Source organism: Aricia agestis, chromosome 2 (genome assembly GCF_905147365.1).
Source record: "Aricia agestis chromosome 2, ilAriAges1.1, whole genome shotgun sequence".
In the NCBI taxonomy this organism is placed as follows: domain Eukaryota; kingdom Metazoa; phylum Arthropoda; class Insecta; order Lepidoptera; family Lycaenidae; genus Aricia; species Aricia agestis.
In genome coordinates, this window is record NC_056407.1 from 2,054,200 (window position 1) to 2,077,139 (window position 22,940).

General features: G+C 34.8%; 3 protein-coding genes and 1 long non-coding RNA gene across 4 annotated transcripts; 2 read left to right on the forward strand and 2 right to left on the reverse strand.

Moving 5' to 3' along the window:
* Nucleotides 1-1,406: 1,406 nt before the first annotated feature.
* On the forward strand, nt 1,407-2,312 carry LOC121739527 (chorion class CB protein PC404-like). The gene is made up of 2 exons (XM_042132041.1): nt 1,407-1,501; nt 1,680-2,312. Exons 1-2 carry the CDS (start codon nt 1,463-1,465, stop codon nt 2,265-2,267), a joined length of 627 nt encoding a protein of 208 aa, XP_041987975.1. The 5' UTR covers nt 1,407-1,462; the 3' UTR covers nt 2,268-2,312.
* Nucleotides 2,313-2,696: 384 nt separating this feature from the next.
* Nucleotides 2,697-18,350, reverse strand: LOC121739998. The gene is made up of 3 exons (XR_006037518.1): nt 18,223-18,350; nt 17,125-17,127; nt 2,697-2,712 (listed from the first exon to the last, which is right to left on the reverse strand). It is a non-coding gene; the product is annotated as an uncharacterized LOC121739998 (long non-coding RNA).
* Nucleotides 7,391-8,326, forward strand: LOC121739995. The gene is made up of 2 exons (XM_042132665.1): nt 7,391-7,501; nt 7,846-8,326. The coding sequence occupies exons 1-2, from the start codon at nt 7,421-7,423 to the stop codon at nt 8,242-8,244; spliced, it is 480 nt and encodes a 159-aa protein (XP_041988599.1). The 5' UTR covers nt 7,391-7,420; the 3' UTR covers nt 8,245-8,326.
* On the reverse strand, nt 14,498-15,570 carry LOC121739996. Its single transcript, XM_042132666.1, has 2 exons — nt 15,489-15,570; nt 14,498-14,757 (listed from the first exon to the last, which is right to left on the reverse strand). The coding sequence occupies exons 1-2, from the start codon at nt 15,528-15,530 to the stop codon at nt 14,524-14,526; spliced, it is 276 nt and encodes a 91-aa protein (XP_041988600.1). The 5' UTR covers nt 15,531-15,570; the 3' UTR covers nt 14,498-14,523.
* Nucleotides 18,351-22,940: the final 4,590 nt, after the last annotated feature.

Consider the following 22,940-nt stretch of genomic DNA (forward strand, 5'->3'; position numbering starts at 1 on the left):
ACTTTCATAAGATATAATATTAAATGCTTTCATAAGAAAGGTAGATTTTATAAGATATACCTCCTTGCTAAAAAATGTACATTTTTTTATTAGTGCAGGAACTGTAGGTATCATGTCAAATTAATAGTATATTTAGAGATTGATATTATTCCTATGCATGGGCGTACCGAGGGGGGGGGGGCAGCTGCCCCCCCTGGATCATGTTGACGTCCATACTAAATATATTAAGTATCTAGTACTTTTATCTATAAAAATTAAAAATTAAGAACGAATTTTTGCTATTTGTTTGCAATACAATATTTGCTTATGAAAAATCTAATTTGCCCCCCCCCCCCTGGCCCAGAACCTGGGTGATTTGCCCCCCCCCCCTGGCACCAGAACCTGGGTAATTTGCCGCCCCCTGGCCCAGAACCTGGGTACGCCCATGTTCCTATGATAAACAAAAGCATACCTACAAGGCTTGTGGCACATGGGTGGCACTTGTGATAACCGGTATAGCAAAGTAGCTATTAATCCAAAGTTTAGCGTCAGTTTTTTTTTCAGACTAATGCATTATAATTTATGACATTTGGATGATAATATGATAGAATCGCTTCATTGACGTGAGCTTGCCGTGAACTCGCTCAGTGCAGCGATTTTATTGTAGGTATCTTAAAAACACATTCCTTGCAATACATCTTTGGTGGAAACGCAGCCAGCATCTTATGATAAATTATTATTATTTACAAAAAAATGAACCCGACTAGGTTAAAGGAATAGAAATATTGTAATTGAACCAAAAAGTATGAAATAATTCTTATTTTTTATTAATAGCGTCTTTTTAGAATTCGCCTATACCTTAACTATTTCTGTACTCAATCTTTATAAAGAAGCTGGTGCCAGCTAACTTAAGCATTGGTTGTATGCCAAGGATCTCAGATTTTTTTCGGGCTGATATACCCCACCTCACCTCAAGGACCAACTTTGTTGTCAAACTGGAGTGTATTAAAAGACTTGAGACTACACTCTGATCGATTTAAAGATTATACTTAACTTTAATTTGATGTTTATTTTGACATAAACAATACAATTTTTGTGAAACTCTTCTTTAAATTAATATTAAATTATTACTAATTAATGTCTCCGACCGTTAAAAATTCTGTGAAAACCAATCAACTTTCAAGTGAAGTTGACGTTTTTCTGGGAATAAAAGACAAAAGAGATTTTTTGCGCCAGCATTAGACGTAGTTACTCAATAAATCAATTAATATATTTTGAAATTTGTTTGTAATACTTTACAATTCTACTCCATTAAGTAGGTAAGTTATAATATCGATAACAAAATTATTAAGAAATTTTTTACATCAACAGTTTCAACATGCGACCATATAAATTGTTTATAAAACAAAAAAAAATCATTCGTTAATATTATTAACTTGGACTTAACTGATGATCATTATATTTTGTTATTAGAAAAATAATCATGTACAAAATTGTAGCTTCTATTTTCGTTTTATTCCAGGTAAATTTTAATTATCCTTTATTTAGCTATCGGATTTTCCTCTTTCCTGTAAATAATGTTTATTTTACTGTCCAGACAAAACAAAATACAGTCAAATATATTTCCCGTTACCTTAAAAAATCGTTATTAAAGTTCTGCAAGACTAATGTCTTAAATCTTAAACTACAATTTTCTCCAGGTGGTGACTTGCCAGACAATTGGCAACATCTACAACGTGGCAGCTTACAACAACGGTATTACTCCCGTCATCGCCGAGGTAGCCCTCGCTAACAGTCTCGCTGCCAACGCCTACAACCCAGCTGTCAATGCGTACAACCCAGCTGTCAACGCCTACAACCCCGCTGTAAACGCCTATAACCCAGCTGTCAATGCCTATAACCCCGCTGTCAATGCCTACGCGTATGAGATCCCTCAAGCACCTTGCTCGATTCCCGGCATCAACTATGGCCTTGGCGTCGCAGAGCTTGGCGCATCCCGAGGCCCTGGGCTAAGAGTATCCAGCACCTCCCCCATTTCCCCAAGTGGGATGACAGTGGAGTCAGAAAATATTGTTATGGAAGGACCTTTGTCCGTTTCTGGACAATTACCGTTCCTGGGAGTGGTGTCCATGGAGGGACCTCTTCCTGCCGCTGGTCTGGGTTCCGTGGCCTACAACTGCGGTAGCGGCAACGTGGGTATCGTCACTGAAGGTCCGGAGACGGTGGCTGCCAACCTCCCTGGTCTGCCTGGGCCCCACGCTCCTTTACAGGCGCGAGTAGCTTTTTAAGTGTTAGTTAATTATTTATTGTCAATAAATTATTTTTAATATTTACTTCATTGTTTTTCTTAGACCACTGCCAGACTCCCTAAAAGTGTAATACTAGGGATGTCTAGTACTGGGAAGCAACTATCAATAACTCATAAGTGTCCAGCAGTCAAAGACGAGATTCCTACAGTTATTCTGAAAAAAATATCGTTAAAAAAATTGAGCTTTATACTTTAACGAAATTTAGCCTCCTAAAGAAACCACAAGCCAAACTCCAAAGTCGTACTTACGAGTACCTCTATATTATGAAGAGAACTTTCAGCTTTTATAAAATGACTAAGATCTAGACTCTATGGCTGCCCGGTTTAATATACTCTATGTTGCATCTAAGCTTTAACAATAAGTCACCATAAATTATTGTAACACAACATCTCAAAAATAGGATACTGCATATTATACTTACATACTGCATATACACATACACATATTATGTTTTTACTCTAGAGGCAGCATCAGCATAGACAGCAAAAAGTGATTGACGTGAGCAACATGTCGAATTTTAGTCGAATTATTCACACAAGTAATATCATAGACTTGATATATACACAACTTTTTCTATGATAACAGTGCTGGGAACTAAAAAAAATCTGTCTTCATACCCATATAAATTGCTGATCCGGGCCTCTGTATGGGTATGAAGACGTTATTATTTTTGAGTTTCCAGCATTTTTCTCATAGAAAAAGTTGTTCATTTTGACGAAATGGTTCGACAGGTTGGCTGAAAGGCGTGTCAAAGCTAGCGACAATTCACTACCTCATCCATCAAACAATGCTCTCTTGTGCACAAATTGCGGACGGTCTTGTCGGTCGAGAATTGGACTCTATAGTCATCAAAAGCAGTGTCTGAAACAGAAGCTTGCAGTTTGCACCCAAAATATGACCCCTACCTAAATCATCAGTAATTGATGAAGAGGCCAATGATGATTTGATGGTTTCAAGAATAATTACGGTGTTTACACTAACACACTGTATTGTGCTAGAGCCCTTTACTCCGATTTTTGCGTAATGTTTTTTTTTTTTTTTATGAAATAAGGGGGCAAACGAGCAAACGGGTCACCTGATGGAAAGCAACTTCCGTCGCCCATGGACACTCGCAGCATCAGAAGAGCTGCAGGTGCGTTGCCAGCCTTTTAAGAGGGAATAATGTAATAGGGGAAGGTAGGGATGGAAAGGGAACGGAATAAGGGAGGATAGGGAAGGGAATAGGGTAGGGGATTGGGCCTCCGGTAAGCTCACTCACTCGGCGAAACACAGCGCAAGCGCTGTTTCACGCCGGTTTTCTGTGAGGACGTGGTATTTCTCCGGTCGAGCCGGCCCATTCGTGCCGAAGCATGGCTCTCCCACGTCAATGTTTATATTCTTTTAAACTTCGTCGTCATAATAATTAACTATAGCAACTGTTCCAAAGACCTTGACCTGGATCACGGCATGCAGTGTAAGCACTACATGCCTAAGTGCTGTATTATACGCCCGTGTGAGGTGCACGACCTCAGATATTGCTGATGCGGTGAATTCCAGCATGTAACATTAACCTACTTATTAGTAGTTGGTACTCGCAGTTAATTATTTTAGTTATTCGTTATCAATTTAACTTATATTTTTTATTTACCCAATATTGGACGAATTTTTATTTATCTAAAAATGTAGCGCGCGACGAAAAAGGGATATTTTTTTCTTTAAAAGGCATGTTTGAATGAATATTATCATCAACATTACATACAGTATCTATACACGGTAGAGTTTCGGGCCCAGTTGAAGCTTTCATTACTGATCGGCGCACATACAGTCTGCATGGCGCGGCCATGCAGACTGTATGTGCGCCGCAGACTCGATCACACAAAAAGTTATATCTATACTAATATTATAAATCTGCAGAGTTTGTTAGTTAGTTTGTTTGTTTGTTTGTTTGTTTGTTTGTTTGAACGCGCTAATCTCAGGAACTACTGGTCCGATTTGAAAAATTCTTTCAGTGTTAGATAGCCCATTTATCGAGGAAGGTTATAGGCTATATTTTATTATTCTACGACTAACAGGAGCGAATAAATGGAGGAAAATGTGGAAAAAACGGGGGAAATTATATAAATTGCTTATTATTTTAAGATTCTTAAGAACTACTGGAGCAATTTTTATGTTATTTGGCAAACATGAAGAATAGACCACGTTAAGGGACATAGGCTATTTTTTGCGGAAAAATGTACGGTCGCGTGAAATTCCTAAATTACGCAAGCGAAGCCGCGCGGAACATCTATATATAATAAAATCGTAGGAAAGTCAATGCTGTACATTGAATATTTTTGTACAATAAAAAATACTTGGGACGTGATCGAAGTCGCGGGCAACAGCTAGTATACTTATACCAGCTTATACCAGCTGTCGAGGATGACTTTTGGACAATAAAACTTTTAAAACTAGATCACGTTCACGATCGCGTTTGAACAAAACTGAATCAAAAACGGGTTATTAGTCTGGGAGCTTCGATACCACAGACAAACACATACGTGACAAACTTATAACAAATTTAGTTTAGCATCCTCAGGATGTTGACTTAACGGACGTTGTTCGTAGAGTCCACATCCTGAGGATGCTCCGGTGTTGGGGCGAAACGCGCGTCGAGGTTTTCAACCTGCATGGTGGTGAGGGGCCTTGCACGGATTTGCCAACATTATTGCTTGTGTGGTGGTGGTGTTTGCAGGTTCTTGCATGCGAGTGTACGCATAGGCAGTGTGGGAGGAGGGAGGTGCTGTACGCATGCCTATGCGTACACTCACTCATTTACTTAAAGGTGGAAGTTGTTTTCGCGGAATATTGCTAAAAATAATAACAAACTAAATTTAAACTATGGATTTCCGCAAAGTAACGCCTGATTCCATTAACTAAACTTATAACATCCGTCGGTTTACCTTTTTGGTCAACGGTTACGGTTCTCAAACTTAGCTTCAACAACTTATTAATAAGGTAAAAGCTTAATATTATATTCCTTAATTCCCTACCTAGTGCATAGGTGAGTATTGTCGACCTAAATCCACAGGCTAGGGAAACTTCAACATAATCTAGGATTCTGGGTTGACGTACTCTGGAATCCTATCTAAAATATAGTCATGCTCATCTTCATTGGATGATTGGAGAGTTGAAACTTTTCGGTGGTTGTTTCTGCAGTTATCTATTTATTGAAAGATCTGTAAACAAAGCATCGATATAATGAAATGATTCCAATATTATTATTGTAATGAGGCACTTAAGCAACAGTTTTATTCTTAAACGTGGCACAAGAAAATCAGTAAAAAAGCGCCCGACATTTAGTTTTTGAAATAACTACGTTATAATATTTATATCACTTTTATTTTAATGCATTTTATTCTGAATCTTTCTTAACAAATAAATCAACAACTTTATATAATAAATAAATTTTATATCTATACTAATATTATAATTCTGCAGAGTTTGTTTGTTTGTTTGTTTGAACGCGCTAATCTCAGGAACTACTGGTCCGATTTGAAAAATTATTTTACTGTTAGATAGTCCATTGATTGAGGAAGGCTATAGGCTACATTTTATCACGCTAATACTAATAGAAACGAAGGAATAGAGGAAAATGTGGAAAAATCGAGGAAAAATGTATGAAAGGGCTTATATTTGAACGCGCTAATCTCAGGAACTCCTGGTCCGATTTGAAAAATTCTTTCAGTGTTAGATAGCCCATTGATTGAGGAAGGCTATAGGCTATATTTTATTACGCTAAGACTAATAGTAGCTAATAAATAGAGGAAAATGTGGAAAAACCGGGGAAATTATATGAAAGGGCTTATTTAAACGCGCTAATCTCAGGAACTACTAGTCCGATTAGAAAAATTCTTTCAGTGTCAGATAGCCCATTTATCGAGAAAGGCTATAGGCTATATTTATCTCGCTAAGACTTATAGGAGCTAAGAAATAGAGGACAATGTGGAAAAAACGTGGGAAATATGTAAGGGCTAATTTGAACGCGCTAATCTCAGGAACTACTGGTCCGATTTAAAAAATTCTTTCAGTGTTAAATAGCCCATTTATCAAGGAAGGCTATAAGCTATATGTTATCACGCTAAGACTAATAGGAGCAAAGAAATAGAGAAAAATGTGGAAAAAACGGAGGAAAATTATTTGAAATTGCTTATTATCTTAAGAACTACTGGATCAATTTTTATGTTATTTGGCAAACATGTAGAATAGACCACATGAAGTAACATTTTTGCGGGAAAATGTACGGTTGCGTGAAATTCCTAAATTACTCAAGCAAAGCCGCGCGAATAATCTATATATTATAATAAAATCGTAGGAAAGTCAATTCTGTATATTGAATATTTTTGTACAATAAATAATACTTGGGATTTGATCTACTATCAATGCTAACGCGGACGAAGTCGCGGGCAACAGCTAGTTAATATTATAAAGCGGTAGAGTTTGAGGGTTTGTTTGTTTGTTTGTTTGTTTGAACGCGTTAATCTCAAGAACTACTGGTCCGATTTGAAAAAATCTTTCAGTGTTAGATAGCCCACTTATCAAGGAAGGCTATAAGCTATATTTTATCACGCTAAGACTAATAAGAGCGAAGAAAATAGAGGAAAATGTGGAAAAATGGGGGAAATTATTTGCAAAGGCTTATTTGAACGCGCTAATCTCAGGAACTACTGGTCCGATTTGAAGAATTCTTTCAGTGTTAGATAGCCTATTTATCGAAAAAGGCTATAGTTTATCACGCTAAGACTAATAGGAGCGAAGAAATAGAGGAAAATGTGGAAAAAACGAAGGAATTTTTTAAAAATTGCTTATTATCTTAAGAAACTACTAGAGCAATTTATATGTTATTTGGCAGTTGGCACACATGAAGAATAGGCCACGTGAAAGGACATAGGTTTCTTTTTTGCGAAAAAATGTACGGTTTCACCATCTAGTATAAGATATGTTTCATGAGAGTTTTGTAAATCGTTACACGAACCGATTAAATCAATTGATTTAATAAAATCTCAATAATAAATATTATCTACTGCCCTTATAACATTACATAAATGAGGTAACTGTATTAATTCGATAACGGTTACCTAACCTACTGATAAACTAACACAGAATGTATATAAAGTATGTGTTGGGTCTTTGGGCCACATTTCACAAACAAAATGAAGGCCATTCTCTTATCCAGTCTCTTCACGGTTTTACTGAACGTAAGTTTATGTATATCAAGCTTTTTTTATCCTTTTTCATCTAATCCACATAACAAGTGACTCTCTGTTATGATTCCACGCTAAATCCTCTAATGTTAAAGTGATATTATGGAGATTGGGCCCCGGTATGATTATGTATAGGATTTTTATCCCGGAAAGATTGTTGATCTGACTGTCTTTACTTTTTCAATTTTATTTTCAAAAAAAGTGTTGAAATATTTATTTATTTTCATCTTTAGTAGCACAGTATAGTTTTAAAAAATTCTGAAGCTTTTTAAGTCGTATATTTGTAATAGTACTAGTAGCATAAGTTGATAAAACTAAATTAAATTATTCATTTACAGAGAACATGGGCACAGTATATACCGAACAACATAAATAACAACATCGGTCCGTACCCTGGCACGCCGTTTGGCAACACTCTGGGCCCTGGCAACCCACTCGGCGCTGCCAACCCTCTCGGCCTTGCCAACCCTCTCGGCCCTACCAACCCAGTGCTAAACAACATACAAGTGACCCCCACGCTGCAGGAGATCGTGCCAGCGCTTCAGTTCGGCGACATCAACATGGCAGGGGAGATGCCAATCGGTGGCACGATCAAAGTGCGGGGCTGCTTCCCCGTGTATGGCATCGTCGGAGTCGACGGCATCGTGCCATCGCTTGGCAGCGCCATAGTCACCGAAGTGATTGGCAACCAGGTGTTAGATGTTGTAAATAAGTGTGCCAATCAGTTAGTAAGCTAACATTTATCGAGTTTATTGTGTAAATTAGATGTAATGTTATCGTAAGTTAGTGTAAGATGTTAATAAAATGTTACGAAATCAAGTTATGTTTTAGTCCATCAGATTACGTGCCTTATGATCAGGTACATAGTCTCAACTACCTGTTAATGTGACACTTGTACAGATAATATAATATTAAGCTAAATATGTACCAAAAACATTTATCGTTCGTACATAGGTAGAATAATTAATAAGAAGCTAAGATAATTATTTTATTACTGACTTGGATATCATCCAACTTTAATCAATAAGTTAATCACAAAACAAAGTTTTACGTACTCAGAGAAACTTAACGACGATTAAACTTCAATTTAATTATTGACAGATAATTAATGGGGCTTTTAAGGCATTTTAATTTAAGATGCTTCCTCACCGAGAGCATTCACTTCATTGTAAATTCGTCTTTGAGCATTACATTAGAGTAATACGAGTACCTCATTAACTGACGAGCATTCGCCTGTAATGTAATATGTTTAAATTCGACTAACGAGCACTCGCGTGTAATGTAGGTAATATTATTATCATTTCATAGCAAGTTGACTTCACTGTTATGAGTTATGAACTTATGACTCACGTAGCATTGATGTTAACATTAACCCAGCGTGAATGAGGTAGGGTACCTATGTCATACCCGGCGGTATACAAAACAGTTAATATTTCTCAACTTTGCGATTCCTGGAGCTTGGTTGGCTCAGTAGCTGGAGGGAGTAGTCTGAGGACTGATTTTAAGTGACAGTAACAATAATAAATCGTTAGCGATGTAAACGTGCGCAAAACGCATTACGGGTAAGTCATACCCGACCTCATAGTCGGTGTGACTATTTTGTGTTTCGGTTATTTTTCAATTTTATGCGTTTAATAATAAAATTGTTTTATTTTTGTGTGTAAATTCTAGAATGTCATATAATTTGTATACAATGTGTGACAAATTGGCTTTCAAATATTTTTTTTTCTCCAACTTTTGAAAAAAAAAAATTCTCTGGCTTCATACTAATCTGACTTAGAGCATTGAAGTAAAGAATTTATTTAAGATGAAAACCTCCTCTATCTTATTAAATTAAAAAATAACCAGTTTAAGCCATTAATTAAAAAATACACAATTTTTTTCTTAAACTTTGGTTTTTCTATGTTTAATTCCACGAAATTTATAACATACTCGTATTGCCTGTATAAGCGTAGTCCACAAGTTAAGCTATCAAATGAGGCCTTTTTATCTTCATAGGATATTTACATGAGAAGTACAGGACAGATTAGTGTGAAAGCCCGAGAAAAACTAAAATGGCTGCCATTTTACAACCGTGAGAGAGAGAAAAAATTTTAGGGCCAATTTGTCGATAAAATATGCCATAGATCATGACATTAAGAGGATTCCACACCGCCATTTTTTCCATACAAACGTTGTCCCCTGTTTCCTTCCTGGATAATGCTAGTAGAGTTATAATTTTTTTCCTGAATATCTACGGCCACTAATACAATGTCCCTATGTTTTCTTTTTTTTCATAATTTAATTATTAAATAAGATATGAACGTTCAAAAACCTAAAAAAATGGCCAGATTTTCCGCTGTGTTCAAACGTCCAGAAAACAGATTTGGCTAGATTATACAAAAAAAAGCAAAACATAGGAACACAGCTCAAGCCTTTTTTTAATCTTTAATGAAAAAAGTACTTAAATCGGTTAAGTTTTGGAGAAGGACATCAGGGGACAACGAATCGTTGATTTTCTGGATTTTCTGCAGTTGTCTCTATCGCGTTCTGCGGTATAGGCTTGAGGTAAGGGAGACAGCTATAGATATTACACGTACTTTTTTTTCATTTCTCTAGCCCCTGGTGTATCCTCTTAAAGGATCGGACACCGGTGTCGGGACACATTGTATAAGACTGGTCTTATATCATATTTATTGATTTTATATTAAGATGAAGTTATACATTACTAGATGCCGAATGCAATTTCGTTGCGCAAAAATTCATTTATTGTGCGGTTAACGTACATTTTTCCGGGATGAAAAGCATCCTATGTCTTTTCCTGGGACATAAAATATCTCCATGCCAAATTTCAGCAAGATTTCAATAGTTTCGGTTCCGTGGTTTGGGCGTGAAGAGGTAACTGACAGACAGACAGACTGACAAATACTTTCGTATTTATAATATTGGTATGGAAAAGAGAGTGTTTTATAGTTTAATTTTAACTAGAGATCGCCCAATGGTCGAAATTCGACCTTAGTTTCAACAAAATTAGGACTGTACTAACTATATTTTGTAAAAAATAATATTGACTTTATCATTTTTTTTTCAACTCTTGTCTCTGGGACTTAGCTGATCTTAGACTGGCCGTGTAAGCATTGTCTAAGTATCTTAGATTCAATAAAAAAAACTATAATCCATTTTCAATTTGTCAACTTGTTGTCAACAGACTTCAGACCATAAATAAAAGAGTATAATTCGTATGTATAGGCTTGTCACTCAAAAATCTGTCATTTCTCATGTGTGTGTGTTGTAGTGTGTGTAATGTTTTATTTGTTAAAAAAATTTATGATAAAAGCAAGATTTCAAAATAATATTAGCTCGATGCACTCCTTTACGATATAAACTATAACTGTGCAAAATTGCACCTACGTTACCTCATTTTTCGTAAAAAGGGTTACAAAGTTTTTCGTTCGCGTATTAATATTATGATGATGATGATTACAATGTTGATCACAATTTGTCGAATTTTTATATTTTAAGCCTAAGTTCCTAAATAAACTTGATTTGTGCGTATAAAAATACCACTTTGTTACTAATAGAAAATAAGATACTTGTTTATAATTGGACGTGGTTGTTTTATTGTAAAAAATCATTTGCTTTATGTTAATTAATTATTACAACGATAAACATTATTCTAATTTAATTTCCAGTTATCAAATTCGAGAATACAATATTAGGGTATCTCATACCCACCTCATAGCTGGTGTAATAATTTTTCACCTCATTCACGCCGGGTTAAGTATCTGGTCTCTGCAAGCTGTATTGACAAGATATTACACATTGTATCATTACAAGGTGCGCATTGTAATGCTCAGTTCTCCTCCTTCACTGATGTATGCCCGTTTTGTATCATTACAAGGTGCGCATTGTAATGCTCAGTTCTCCTCCTTCACTGATGTATGCCCGTTTTGTATCATTACAAGGTTCGCATTGTAATGCTCAGTTCTCCTCCTTCACTGATGTATGCCCGTTTTGTATCATTACAAGGTGCGCATTGAAATGCTCGGTTCGCCTCCCCCATTGATGTATGGAGCATTCGCTTGTAATGTAACGTTACATTACAAGCGAATGCTCTCGGTAAGAGAGCACCTTTATGTCAACAATAATAATTAAGTTTCGTCTCAGTGCGGCAGACATATTATATTTATCAATTACTAAATAACCAGGATTTTTTTCTGCAATCAATAATTCTAGAATATAGAGTGCGGAGTGCCTTATTTACCCCCGACAAAAAAGAGGGGTGTTATAAGTTTGACGTGTCTGTCTGTCGGTCTGTCTGTCTGTCTGTCTGTCTGTCTGTCTGTCTGTCTGTCTGTCTGTCTGTGGCATCGTAGCATCCAAACGGGTGGACCGATTTTGATCTAGTTTATTTTTGTTTGAAACCTGACTTAACCGAGAATGTTCTTAGCCATAGTTCATGATCATCAGCCTGCTCCGTGCTGGAAAATCGCGGTTCATCTGGTTCGTGAAGGGCCGATTAGCAACTTTCAGTCGTTTGGTGGGCTTTATATTTTGCATTCTAGTTCGTGACATTTATGAATATTTACACATTAATGTAAAGTTGATCTGGTGCTGCAGCATCACCTGGTAATCAATAGGATACCCAACTCCTCACCAACTTAGAGCAATGGTATCGTGTTTGGGCTCATTTTAATTGCGACAACTAGTAAGACGTAGATAAACAGTAAATTTTTGCATGCTGCTGCTGCAGCATCACCTGGATTCTCTGGGAGCCGAGCTCCATATGAACCCAAAGTGGAGGTTTCATGTTTGGACTCATATTGACGGCCTCATCCAAAAGGACATTCCTAGGTGGTATTCATTGGGATATATGTAATAATATGATCCTGTTGATAGGAATTATTCTGCACTATAACCAACACAAGTTTAAAAAGCATGAAATAAAATTAACCCCCGCCAAACAACTTTAAAAAGTAATGAAATAATATATTTTAATGATTTTAAGTTTAAATAATTCCTAAGTGTAAAGTGATATTTAAGTCCATAATTGTTGTCATGGTGTGTCGGGGGACCGCTAATGTAGATGTTTGATTTCACATAACATTATAGTTTGAGGGTCAGTTCACAACGAACCGAATCGAGACAATCAGTGACATGGCGATACAAAATGCAAAAGACACTGTTGGCGGCATAGACTTAAGAGCTCACCTGACTCTAAAAATCAAACATCGTCCTTCTCTCTTCACACTCACGCCCGTCTTTCATATGCCAGGTGAAAAAGGACGGCGCGGAATCATCGCCGAGTTAGTTTTACTTGAATAAAAGACGAACTATAATGATTATGAAAAAAGTGTTTTGAGCAAATTTAGGTTTTATCAATACCTTTTTAGATATTAAAAAATATTAAAGAAAAGACAGCAAACTTCGAAGATCCAAGCAAAATTGTGTCTAAAACAAGGTTTTTTGTAAAAAAGAAACTATCGAGCATTTTTTGAGTAATCGTGTTTTCGTCTTGAGCATTTAATCTTTATGAACTGAAGTGTCAAAAAATCAGTTTTCTAGACCTTACAGATTTTGAGATCTAGGTTAAAGTATATAGTCAAGTTAGGGTCATATGGGCTCTTAATATATAGCATTATAGGTTTATGGTTGGCGGTCTCCCGACACACCGTGACAACAATTATGGACTTAAATATCACTTTACACTTAGGAATTATTTAAACTTAAAATTAGTAAAATATATTATTTCATTACTTTTTAAAGTTATTGTTTGGCGGGGGTTTTTTAAATTTCTTAATTTAATTAGTCTTAAATTAAGAAATTTAAAACCAGACTTAAGTGAGGTCAGTACCGTAGGAAAAACTCAACTCTTACATAATTGTTTCTATCCATTCGCCCGTCTGTCTGTCCTTGAAGGCCATACTTTATTCGCGCAACGTGTATAAATTCAAATTAAGATTAAGTACCTATAATAGGTATACTTACTGAGGTCAATCACACTTCTATGGTTAAATTAATGAAATAAAAACAAAATAAGTTGATTTTTTTCTATTATTCATAACTAATAGTAAGTACATAACAGAACCCTTCGGGTGGCACTAGGACTTGCACTTGACCAGTTTATTATTTTTTATTATGATTAGTTTCTAAATATATTACAGGTAACACAGAACAATAAAAACAGTTTTTTTTTTTTTTATGAAATAAAGAGGCAAACGAGCAAACGGGTTACCTGATGGAAAGCAACTTCCGTCGCCCATGGACACTCGCAGCATCAGAAGAGCTGCAGGTGCGTTGCCGGCCTTTTAAGAGGGAATAGGGTAATAGAGGAGGGAAGGGAAGGGAATAGGGGAGGACAGAGAAGGGAATAGGGTAGGGGATTGGGCCTCCGGTAAACTCACTCACTCGGCGAAACACAGCGCAAGCGCTGTTTCACGCCGGTTTTCTGTGAGAACGTGGTATTTCTCCGGTCGAGCCGGCCCATTCGTGCCGAAGCATGGCTCTCCCACGTATAAATAGAGTGTGTCAGTCTATGCGTAAGCTACGAGTATATTTAAATACTGAAGCTGCTGAACCAATTAAGATAATAATCTAACTCTTTCTCGCATGCGACCGCGATAATAATTGATTTCCAAGAATCTGCGATCTAGGTATGTAATAGGTAATCTACTTAGCCGTTTTTGACTTCAGTGACTTGGTTATGTGTAGCACCTCGATCGTGAGTATCGCAGACACAATAGATTTTCAATTGTTTTGCGGCTGCCGGCTGCCGCTTGGGGATTGATGGATTAATATTAATTATTGTACATGTTAATAAATATTTAATAATATCGACGCTCCCACCAAATAATCGCTCGCTCGCATATTATGTTTGCGCCCTTTGCTCTAGGTAATATGTCTAAAATAGGTATATAAAATTGTTGTACTTATAGAATTGTTCTACTGGTTAGGTTAGCCAAATCACACCCTCAACTGCAACTTCAATGCAGTCACAACAAGAAAAAAAAGTTTACATTCTTATTCTTTATTCAAATTCAGATAAGGATGCTGCCGTACGGGTAGCCGCAGCCGCAGCTGTTGTACCCGCAGCCGCAGGGCGCCGGCCATACGGGGGCTCCAAGAGGCAACTTCTCAGCCAGCAGGCTGCTGACAGTCAGTAGGGAGAGAGTATCAGCGAGGGTGTTGGCGACGGAGCCAGCGGGGACGATGGCTGGTGCCACCGTCGTGGGGAGAACAGGCGCAATGTTGGGGATACATTGCGCGTTGATCTGGAAATTAATTAAAATAAATCAGTACCATCGTTACATTACCAGGATACAAAAACTACTGAATAAATTAAAAACCTCCGAATTAAAGGTAAGGGTAGAGGCCAATACAATGAGAAAGGCGTGTTACTACATTTGCAAGGGTTTTTAAATTGACAGTAGCACAACATATTACTAAGACTTGACTTAAAAACAGATTAATACACTGTCCAAGTTCGAGACAGTGAAATAATGGAAGCATTCTGGCTAAGTTTCCCAAAAAGTTTAACCCCCTAACTAAAGACGAAACGACCTCCAACTAGAGATTATCAGACTTAGTTAAAGGGCGAATGCCCCTTGAATGTATGAATAAAATAGTCCTTGAAACTACCTTGACATTTTCCTTGAAAGCACGCAAAGTAAAATTACTCAAACTTAGTTGAATACATAGCACCTACTTAACGCGATTACTTAGCTAGTCAATTGTGACTGGATTAAACTAATGTTAAAATAGTATTTTCTAATCCCTCCAGCCTCAGCAGAACCGGAAATATTCATTGGAACCTTAAACACCAGAACTTTAAGAACGGACGAACACCTCAAAGAACTAGAACATGAACATGCCCTTGCAACTATCAAATGGGATATTATTGGACTCTCGAAAGTACGAAGGTTGGGAGAAGACATTCTTGCCTACCATGATTATATTATTATATCTAATCTAATTTAAAGTAGGTTTATGATTAAAATACTACCTGAAGAGCGAAAAGAACACAGGCTAGAACGACACACTTCATTGTGAGTTGTTACTTTCTGACCCCCAACGTAAACTCTACATTTATACGAAAGTGTGGCATAACCCTTATCTATTGGAGTAATGTTTATGATAAATATTGTGAAAATTCTGTTTTAACATACATAGAAATGTCGTAAGGCAGGTTTTGCTTAGCTTGCGTTGATGCTACGAAATGCAATACTTTGTAGAGTATGGTATTTCTGCAGCTCTACCAGAATTTCTGTGTTACGAGTAGATTATAGGTAACAAAACAATCATTGAAAATTTCAATAGGTAGTTGTATCATATTGTATGTAATCGGCACTGGGTATAGACTATAGTTACATAAAACTATACAAAACCGATAACAAATCAATTGTAAGTAGAAAAATGTGTGTCTGTCTGTTTACGTTTAGGTACGTTTTGACGCTCAAACCGCTCATCCAATTCAAATTAGTAGGTATTGCACTTTAGGTCCCGGGCAAAGACGTAGGGTATAATATTACAGTTTAGATGATGTAAAAATGTACGGTTCTTGCGCGATTCGTCAGCAAAGTTGCTAGCAGCATCTAGTTGCAGCACGGAATATTTAGTAGTGTTATAATATATTCCGTGAGTTGCAGGCATAATGTGTTTGATTTTAGTAACCGTCAGGTTCTATAATTCTTAATTTCTAACGAATGCCAAATTTAGCCCAGGACCCAAGTTAATGTGGTTTATTATTCAGTACGATCTCCGCAGGACAAAAACAAAACAATCGAAGCTCGCTGTGGTAAACAAGGTGACGTCATATCATGGCGCGCCGCGCATGCCCAAAAATCGTGGACGCACACTGGCTGGTCCTGCTTCTACACACGTTCTAGAAAAAGCTATAATCCAGTAGAAATTATTGTCTGACAGTCTGGGTCTGTAAAGTCTATAGAGAGAAAAATAATTAATGGCTCTTAAAATCACTTGTTCGGTAGCCAACTGATTTAATTTATTTTGTGAATATTTAGCAGAGGTACCTAAAGGCTGGTTCTTTAGCTCTGTTAAGTGATAAATATTGCAAATGGAAGCCCTAGCGAGATTTCTGATTAGACTTTATGAATTATATTAAAAAGGAAGTGAAACTAATACAAACACAATGAGATGAGTACCAAATAGGTACCTACATACTTCACTAAATGCACTGCATGCAACGAGATGAAACCTTAAAACTAAGAGGTTCTAACAAATAATAAAATATGAATATTTTCATAATTTCCACGCAAACGCCACTAAGTATATTTTTTAATAGAGTCATGTAATAACTAATACATTTTCTCAATTTTGAAAAAATATTTTTACAAATTTTCTCAATTTCTAAAATTAATATACTTACTGCGCCTAGTTTAAATTAATAGCAATAGTGAAAAACACAGATCGTTTAAAAAACTAATACATTATTGGTAATAATGTATGAGTTTTTTTTAATTTTAAACGATTATTACCAATAATGTATTACCAATAATGTATGAGATTTTTAAATGATCTGTGTTTTTCACTATTGCTATTAATTTAAACTAGGCGCAGTATTTTTACCAATAAAAACCTCAAAATTGAAAAAGTTCTAAATCTGCCAAAAAAAACTTTACTCTCTAAGCGAAAGCTTTCGGAAAAATCCCCCGTGTGGCCCATTTCACCCAAGGTTGGGGGTGAGACGACTGCGGCAGTCGCGTCCGCACCTCCAAGCCTGAATGTCGTTACCATCCAACAGCAGACACAGTCCCATATCGATTCATGTGCGCCAATTTAAAAAAACTAAAAACAAAATAAGTTTTCCGTGTGCAGTGTTAATTTAAAGTGGAGTAATGACGTTATATGCCATACCGGCATACAGTTACATGATACAAGAACAAAGGTTTAAAAGTATTGATCCAGCTACGAGTAGTATGCCTTCTTTAATTTTTCGGAATCGGTATGTTCGACAATCGATTTTCTTTAGTGAGTAAGCACAACATAACTGATAACTGATAATACGTATTAGATCATTTAAAGTGTTTTAGGTTTTAAAGTGTTTTTACACAATTACAATTAATCAATGTATTACAATTAATTAGACGTTAATTTATAAACATTTACGACGCGGTTTGGGCTATCATTCTAATACGGCCCGTACTTCTAATATTTAATAGAGTGATATTTTATAATAACACTACTAGTTAAAATATAATATTAAATCATAAAAAATAAATTATTGTTTTTCTAATAAATATAATATATTATTTTTAAAATTAGTACTGAAAGCGCCATCTATGGAAGATTAACAAATAGTATAAAAGTAAGTGAATCAGATATTGACAATATTCAAACTAGATGACGTTAGGCGATACAAATCGAGCTAACCTCGAATGTTAAATAATAGTAATGTCAATAATAATTAAATTACTACCTATTATATTGAATATTGAATACACAATATTATTCAACTTTAATACCAAATAATAATTATTTTACACCTATGATAAAATGAACAGTGTAAAATTATGAACAATCAGCCTCTTAATTGCACGAAACGGAACGTAAATAAGCGTCATATTTCCGGTAGCCATGTTACATTTTTATTATAATGCGTCTAAATGGAATTGACATTTACAACAGCTGATTTTGTATGTAAACACTGACATTCTATGTATAGCAGTATATTATCCTAAAATGACGTTTACTTCCTTTCACTTTATTTGACAGTTCACCTAATTCCAAATATTTTCTCATCGTACTTTGTGACTTGCAGTTGTGCTGCGCAATTTCTTTGCGATAACGTACACCAACGGTTTAGCCGTGTTTTTATTTTCACGTTAATAAAAGGCTCAACTACGATTTGCCAAGATGACGAAGTTAATACAACAGTTAAATTTTAGTAGTAGTAATTACTATGACGTCACGGGTGTCTCCATCGAACCCAATTCTACGAAAACCAAGACCTACTAGTGAGTATCTAAAGTTTAGTTATCTTAAATATTATCAGAACAATACAATACATAATACAATGACGTATGAAAACTACTTAATCGAATAAAATTAAGTGTCCTTGTACTAACGATACGTCATCGTCAAGACTCAAGATTGCAAAATACTTGCAGTTTACTATCACAATTGAATTAGAACATATTAATATCGTATCTTATTCTATAAATGAATCTTATATGTACAATTAACTACTACAACTTTATCTGTACAGTTGCATTAATATTTTAGGTTATCATTTTCTGCCTACCCTACATCTTTTATAATTTAGGACTAGTCATCCTTTCTATGATACAAACTTATATAACTTATTCGATTCATTCATTTGCATTCATTAAATTTAATGAATATAGACAATGAATTTTCTTCTACACAAAGAAAACTTTGTAAGTACATACAAGGTGTGTAAACTTATTGTCAAGATGATATGTTTTATGACACACTTTACCACATATTTTGTATCTTTTATGCAAATGTTTCAATGTTCAGACATGTTTAAAGACTTCTAGTTGACTTTTGACACACATTTTACGACTGTTTGCTATAAAATTTGTTATAGGTAAGTACATAGTATTATAAAAAGCCACTTTCTACATATCTACATATTATATTATAGAGGTCAAAGATACCATCTCTTTTTAATGAAAATTAACCCATCAATTGTGGAATAACGAGACACAATAGCTTTTCTATTATTATCGCGGCTGGATGCGGCCGTTTAGGCCTTCATGAATTAAGTAAAAACAGAACTAAATGGTATGTCACACATATTAATTTATAGAAAAAAAAATTAAATATAAAAAGGGAAAAATAAAGTATTTTTGTACATATTGATGTAGCATTAAAAAATTACTTTTATAGACCCACTAAATAGTCTGTAGTATATATTTTATGCCCACCACCTAGTTTCTGAAGATTCTTCAAAGTAGCATATGTATCCTTCAAATATTAATATTGATTAGTTAATGTTTTTATCTAGCCAATCTAACAAATTTAGCCAATCGAAGCTAATGAAATAATAAACTTGCAAAATCATTAAAGGATTTAGGAATCCTAATGATTTATTTCACCCCTGACGGGTCATTTATGTTCATGTTATAGGTAAGGGTTACTCTTACTGAAACAATAGCCTTCATTAGACAGTAGAGATGGGTCTTGGGTTAGATTTTCATAGACAAATATTGTTATTCTATATTTCGTTGGGAAAATTCAGGCACCTGATTGTCTGACATGAAAGATAATAATCTGATGTGTCAGATAAAAGTGTAAAAACTCAGTCATGCAATTGATCTCTCTCCAATAGTATGTTACTACTTAAGATTAGGATAATAAATGATGAGAGATGGCTATGTTTTAGTGAAACCAGCCATAGGCAATGAAACCGTTGTTAAAATATTTATTTTGACTCATAGAAAAGAGGTATTTTTTTTAAAGTAAGTATTATTTAAGAACTACATTACGCCCGCAACTCTGTTGCGCCAAAATTCTGTTATCCCGTGGGAATCGAACATTTTTCGAACATTACCAAATTTCAGCAAAACCAGTTCAGCGGTTTGTTGTGAAAAGGTAACAGACACACGTACAGACATACTGTCGCATTTATGATATTAGTATGGATAGTTGGTATATTTGAGAATGAGGCTGATGATAACATGGGTTGTGTTCATCTAGAAACAATTGACTGTATATAATACTCGATTGGAGTCACTCGTTTTTATTGAACTTAATTGTGGCAGTAATGTTCATGCGGTGTTTTTCCATACCCATTATATATGTAAGGCTGGCCTCACACAGCTGGAATTTCATCATCGGAAATTCATATTATTAATTCAGAAAGACCGGAATACCATACAATATCAGCACGCTCCACACACATTCCGATTTTTTCAGATTATGAATTTCATAGATCGATCTGTAAGAATATGAATTTCCGATTATGAAATTCCGGCTGTGTGAGGCCAGCCTTAGTCTTGGTGGATTCTAGAATGATGTTCCTTTTAAATAAGGAAATGTTTGTTCATATTTATTTTGTTTTGAAGCAATTATGTTTGAACTTTGAATGTATATTTTACATCAAATTACTTAAGATGTGAAGGTGAACAAAAAATTTTACCCAAATCAAAGTATTGTGGTGTTGTATTATTGACGGTAAATAAGAAATATTTGATTCAGTACCATTATAATACTGAACTTTGAGTACATTTAGCTCAGTGGTACTCAACCTTTTTATCCAGGCCATAATAGTGAAATTATATTATAGAATAGTGAAAATTTTCCATGACTTTGCACCATATACCCCATGGACTTGAATTTCTAAGTAGTTTAACTTCACGCAGGCCACTGAAAAAGCCAGGACTCAGGTTGAGTATAGCTGATTTAGATCAAAATCAATTGAAATGAAGGTGTGCATATTTTTCCATTGTCATTAATTTATAAATACTTGAAGTAGTTGGCATTCATACTTAGTACAATTATATTAAAATTTTCTATTTATAAAATCATAATGAATTAAAATGTTTGACCTCAAAAGATACATTAACATTTTAATCAACATTAAATACTATTTTATTGTAATGAATGTTAATTGAAAACACTTTTAAATGGTTTTAGATTTATTTATAAACCAAATATTTGTAATGTTTTTTCAGAATACATTATTATGTATTCTAAAGAAACAATATCTACTTATTGGTATTGTTCAAATCACAGCCAATATTTAACCTTCAAGCGGTCGCGCGGCGTCGAATCGACTACCCTCAATACATTTTCGTTGATATTATCGATATTTCTCGTTGAATCTGTATCATTCTCTCAGTAGCTTTTCATAATTTATCTATCTACAAAATAAATAGCTTACGCTTACTCTCCGCACCCCCCTTGCAGCAAGGACCTCAATTGTTTTGGTCTCGGCGCCGGCGTCGAAAAGACTTCGCGCGACTTTCTTATAATTTTATATGTAGTTTTCATATAATTGAGGAAAATTCTATGTTTATTTATAAAACTAAGTCTTCGTGGACCGATAACACCGAGTGTTATTGCTAGATGAAGAGAAAATTGGAAGTAGGATAAGAAAATTCCGATCACTTTTTCTGCCGCTATTCATATAAGATAAGCTACTTTGGATCACCGGATTTTTAATTAAGTTTTTACTAAAAATACATTTAATTTTCTGGGTGAACTGTTTACTTTTAAATAGAGTAATAAATAAATTTATAAAATAATAAATAATGTTGAATGAAAAGTGTTTTGTTTCCCAAATTCACCTACGACGTCTTTTTGGTTACGCGCGACCACTGCCGTTACAAAATAGCGCTTGAAGGTTAACAAAATAGAACACAGACCAAAACATGGTTTTTATCTTGCTCAGTATAAATACTGAATCCTATAATAATACATTAGAATAATCCTGTTTACCACTATGTATACAAAAATATAAAATACAGATAAAAAACGAGATAGCGCTGATGTTTGAGTAGCGTGTGTGTGTTTTGATAAGAAATTTATCGCATTGCTGTGTCTATTGACTTGACAATGGTAATGCTTCGATAAACACGTGATTCTAGTGCAATTGTTAATATATAATTATTTTATACCTGTCATATAATGCACGCTACAAAAGGTGTTTATAATACATTCGTAATAAGTAATAACTAACCTTTTAATTTTTCTGTAGAAGCAAGTAACAAACAGTTGTTTATTTTACAATAATCCTCTTCAATACTCAAAGCTCGGTTTAGAATTAAATTTTGTAATAATTTAATTAAGTAACTATATTGAATATTAAAAAGAAAACTATTTTAAGTAGCACTCTTATATGTAATGGTTGCTTCTTCAAGAATTTTGACCAAAAATAATTGGAAAGAAATGATATTCATAAAGATGGAAATTAGAAGAAGCACTAAATGAGACACAACCATGATGCCCTAATAACTATATGGGAAAGCTCCGTGTTTAGTAGTTAAAAACAAATAGTTGCTCGTGCCAAATGCACACATAATCAATGTTTATTTGTGAAACAGACGCCATATTGTATATGGCGGGAAAATGTATACAGTTATATGTATGACTCATTTTATAGTAATGCTATATTATGTGGACTGGTAATTAAGGATGAAAGTATATTATATATATATATATATATATATATATATATATATATATATATATATATATATATATATATATATATATATATATATATATATATATATATATATATATATATATATATATATATATATATATATATATATATATATATATATATATATATATATATATATATATGCAGAGCTGTTTTTCAAGGGGTTACAGTGTCATTATGTTATTTCCAAGAAAATTAGCAGCCTTACCTAGTTAGTAAATAATGAGAAATATCTACAAGATGTTAGTGTAAACACAGTTATCCTTGAAACCATCAAATGAGCCCGTCAAAATGAACAAC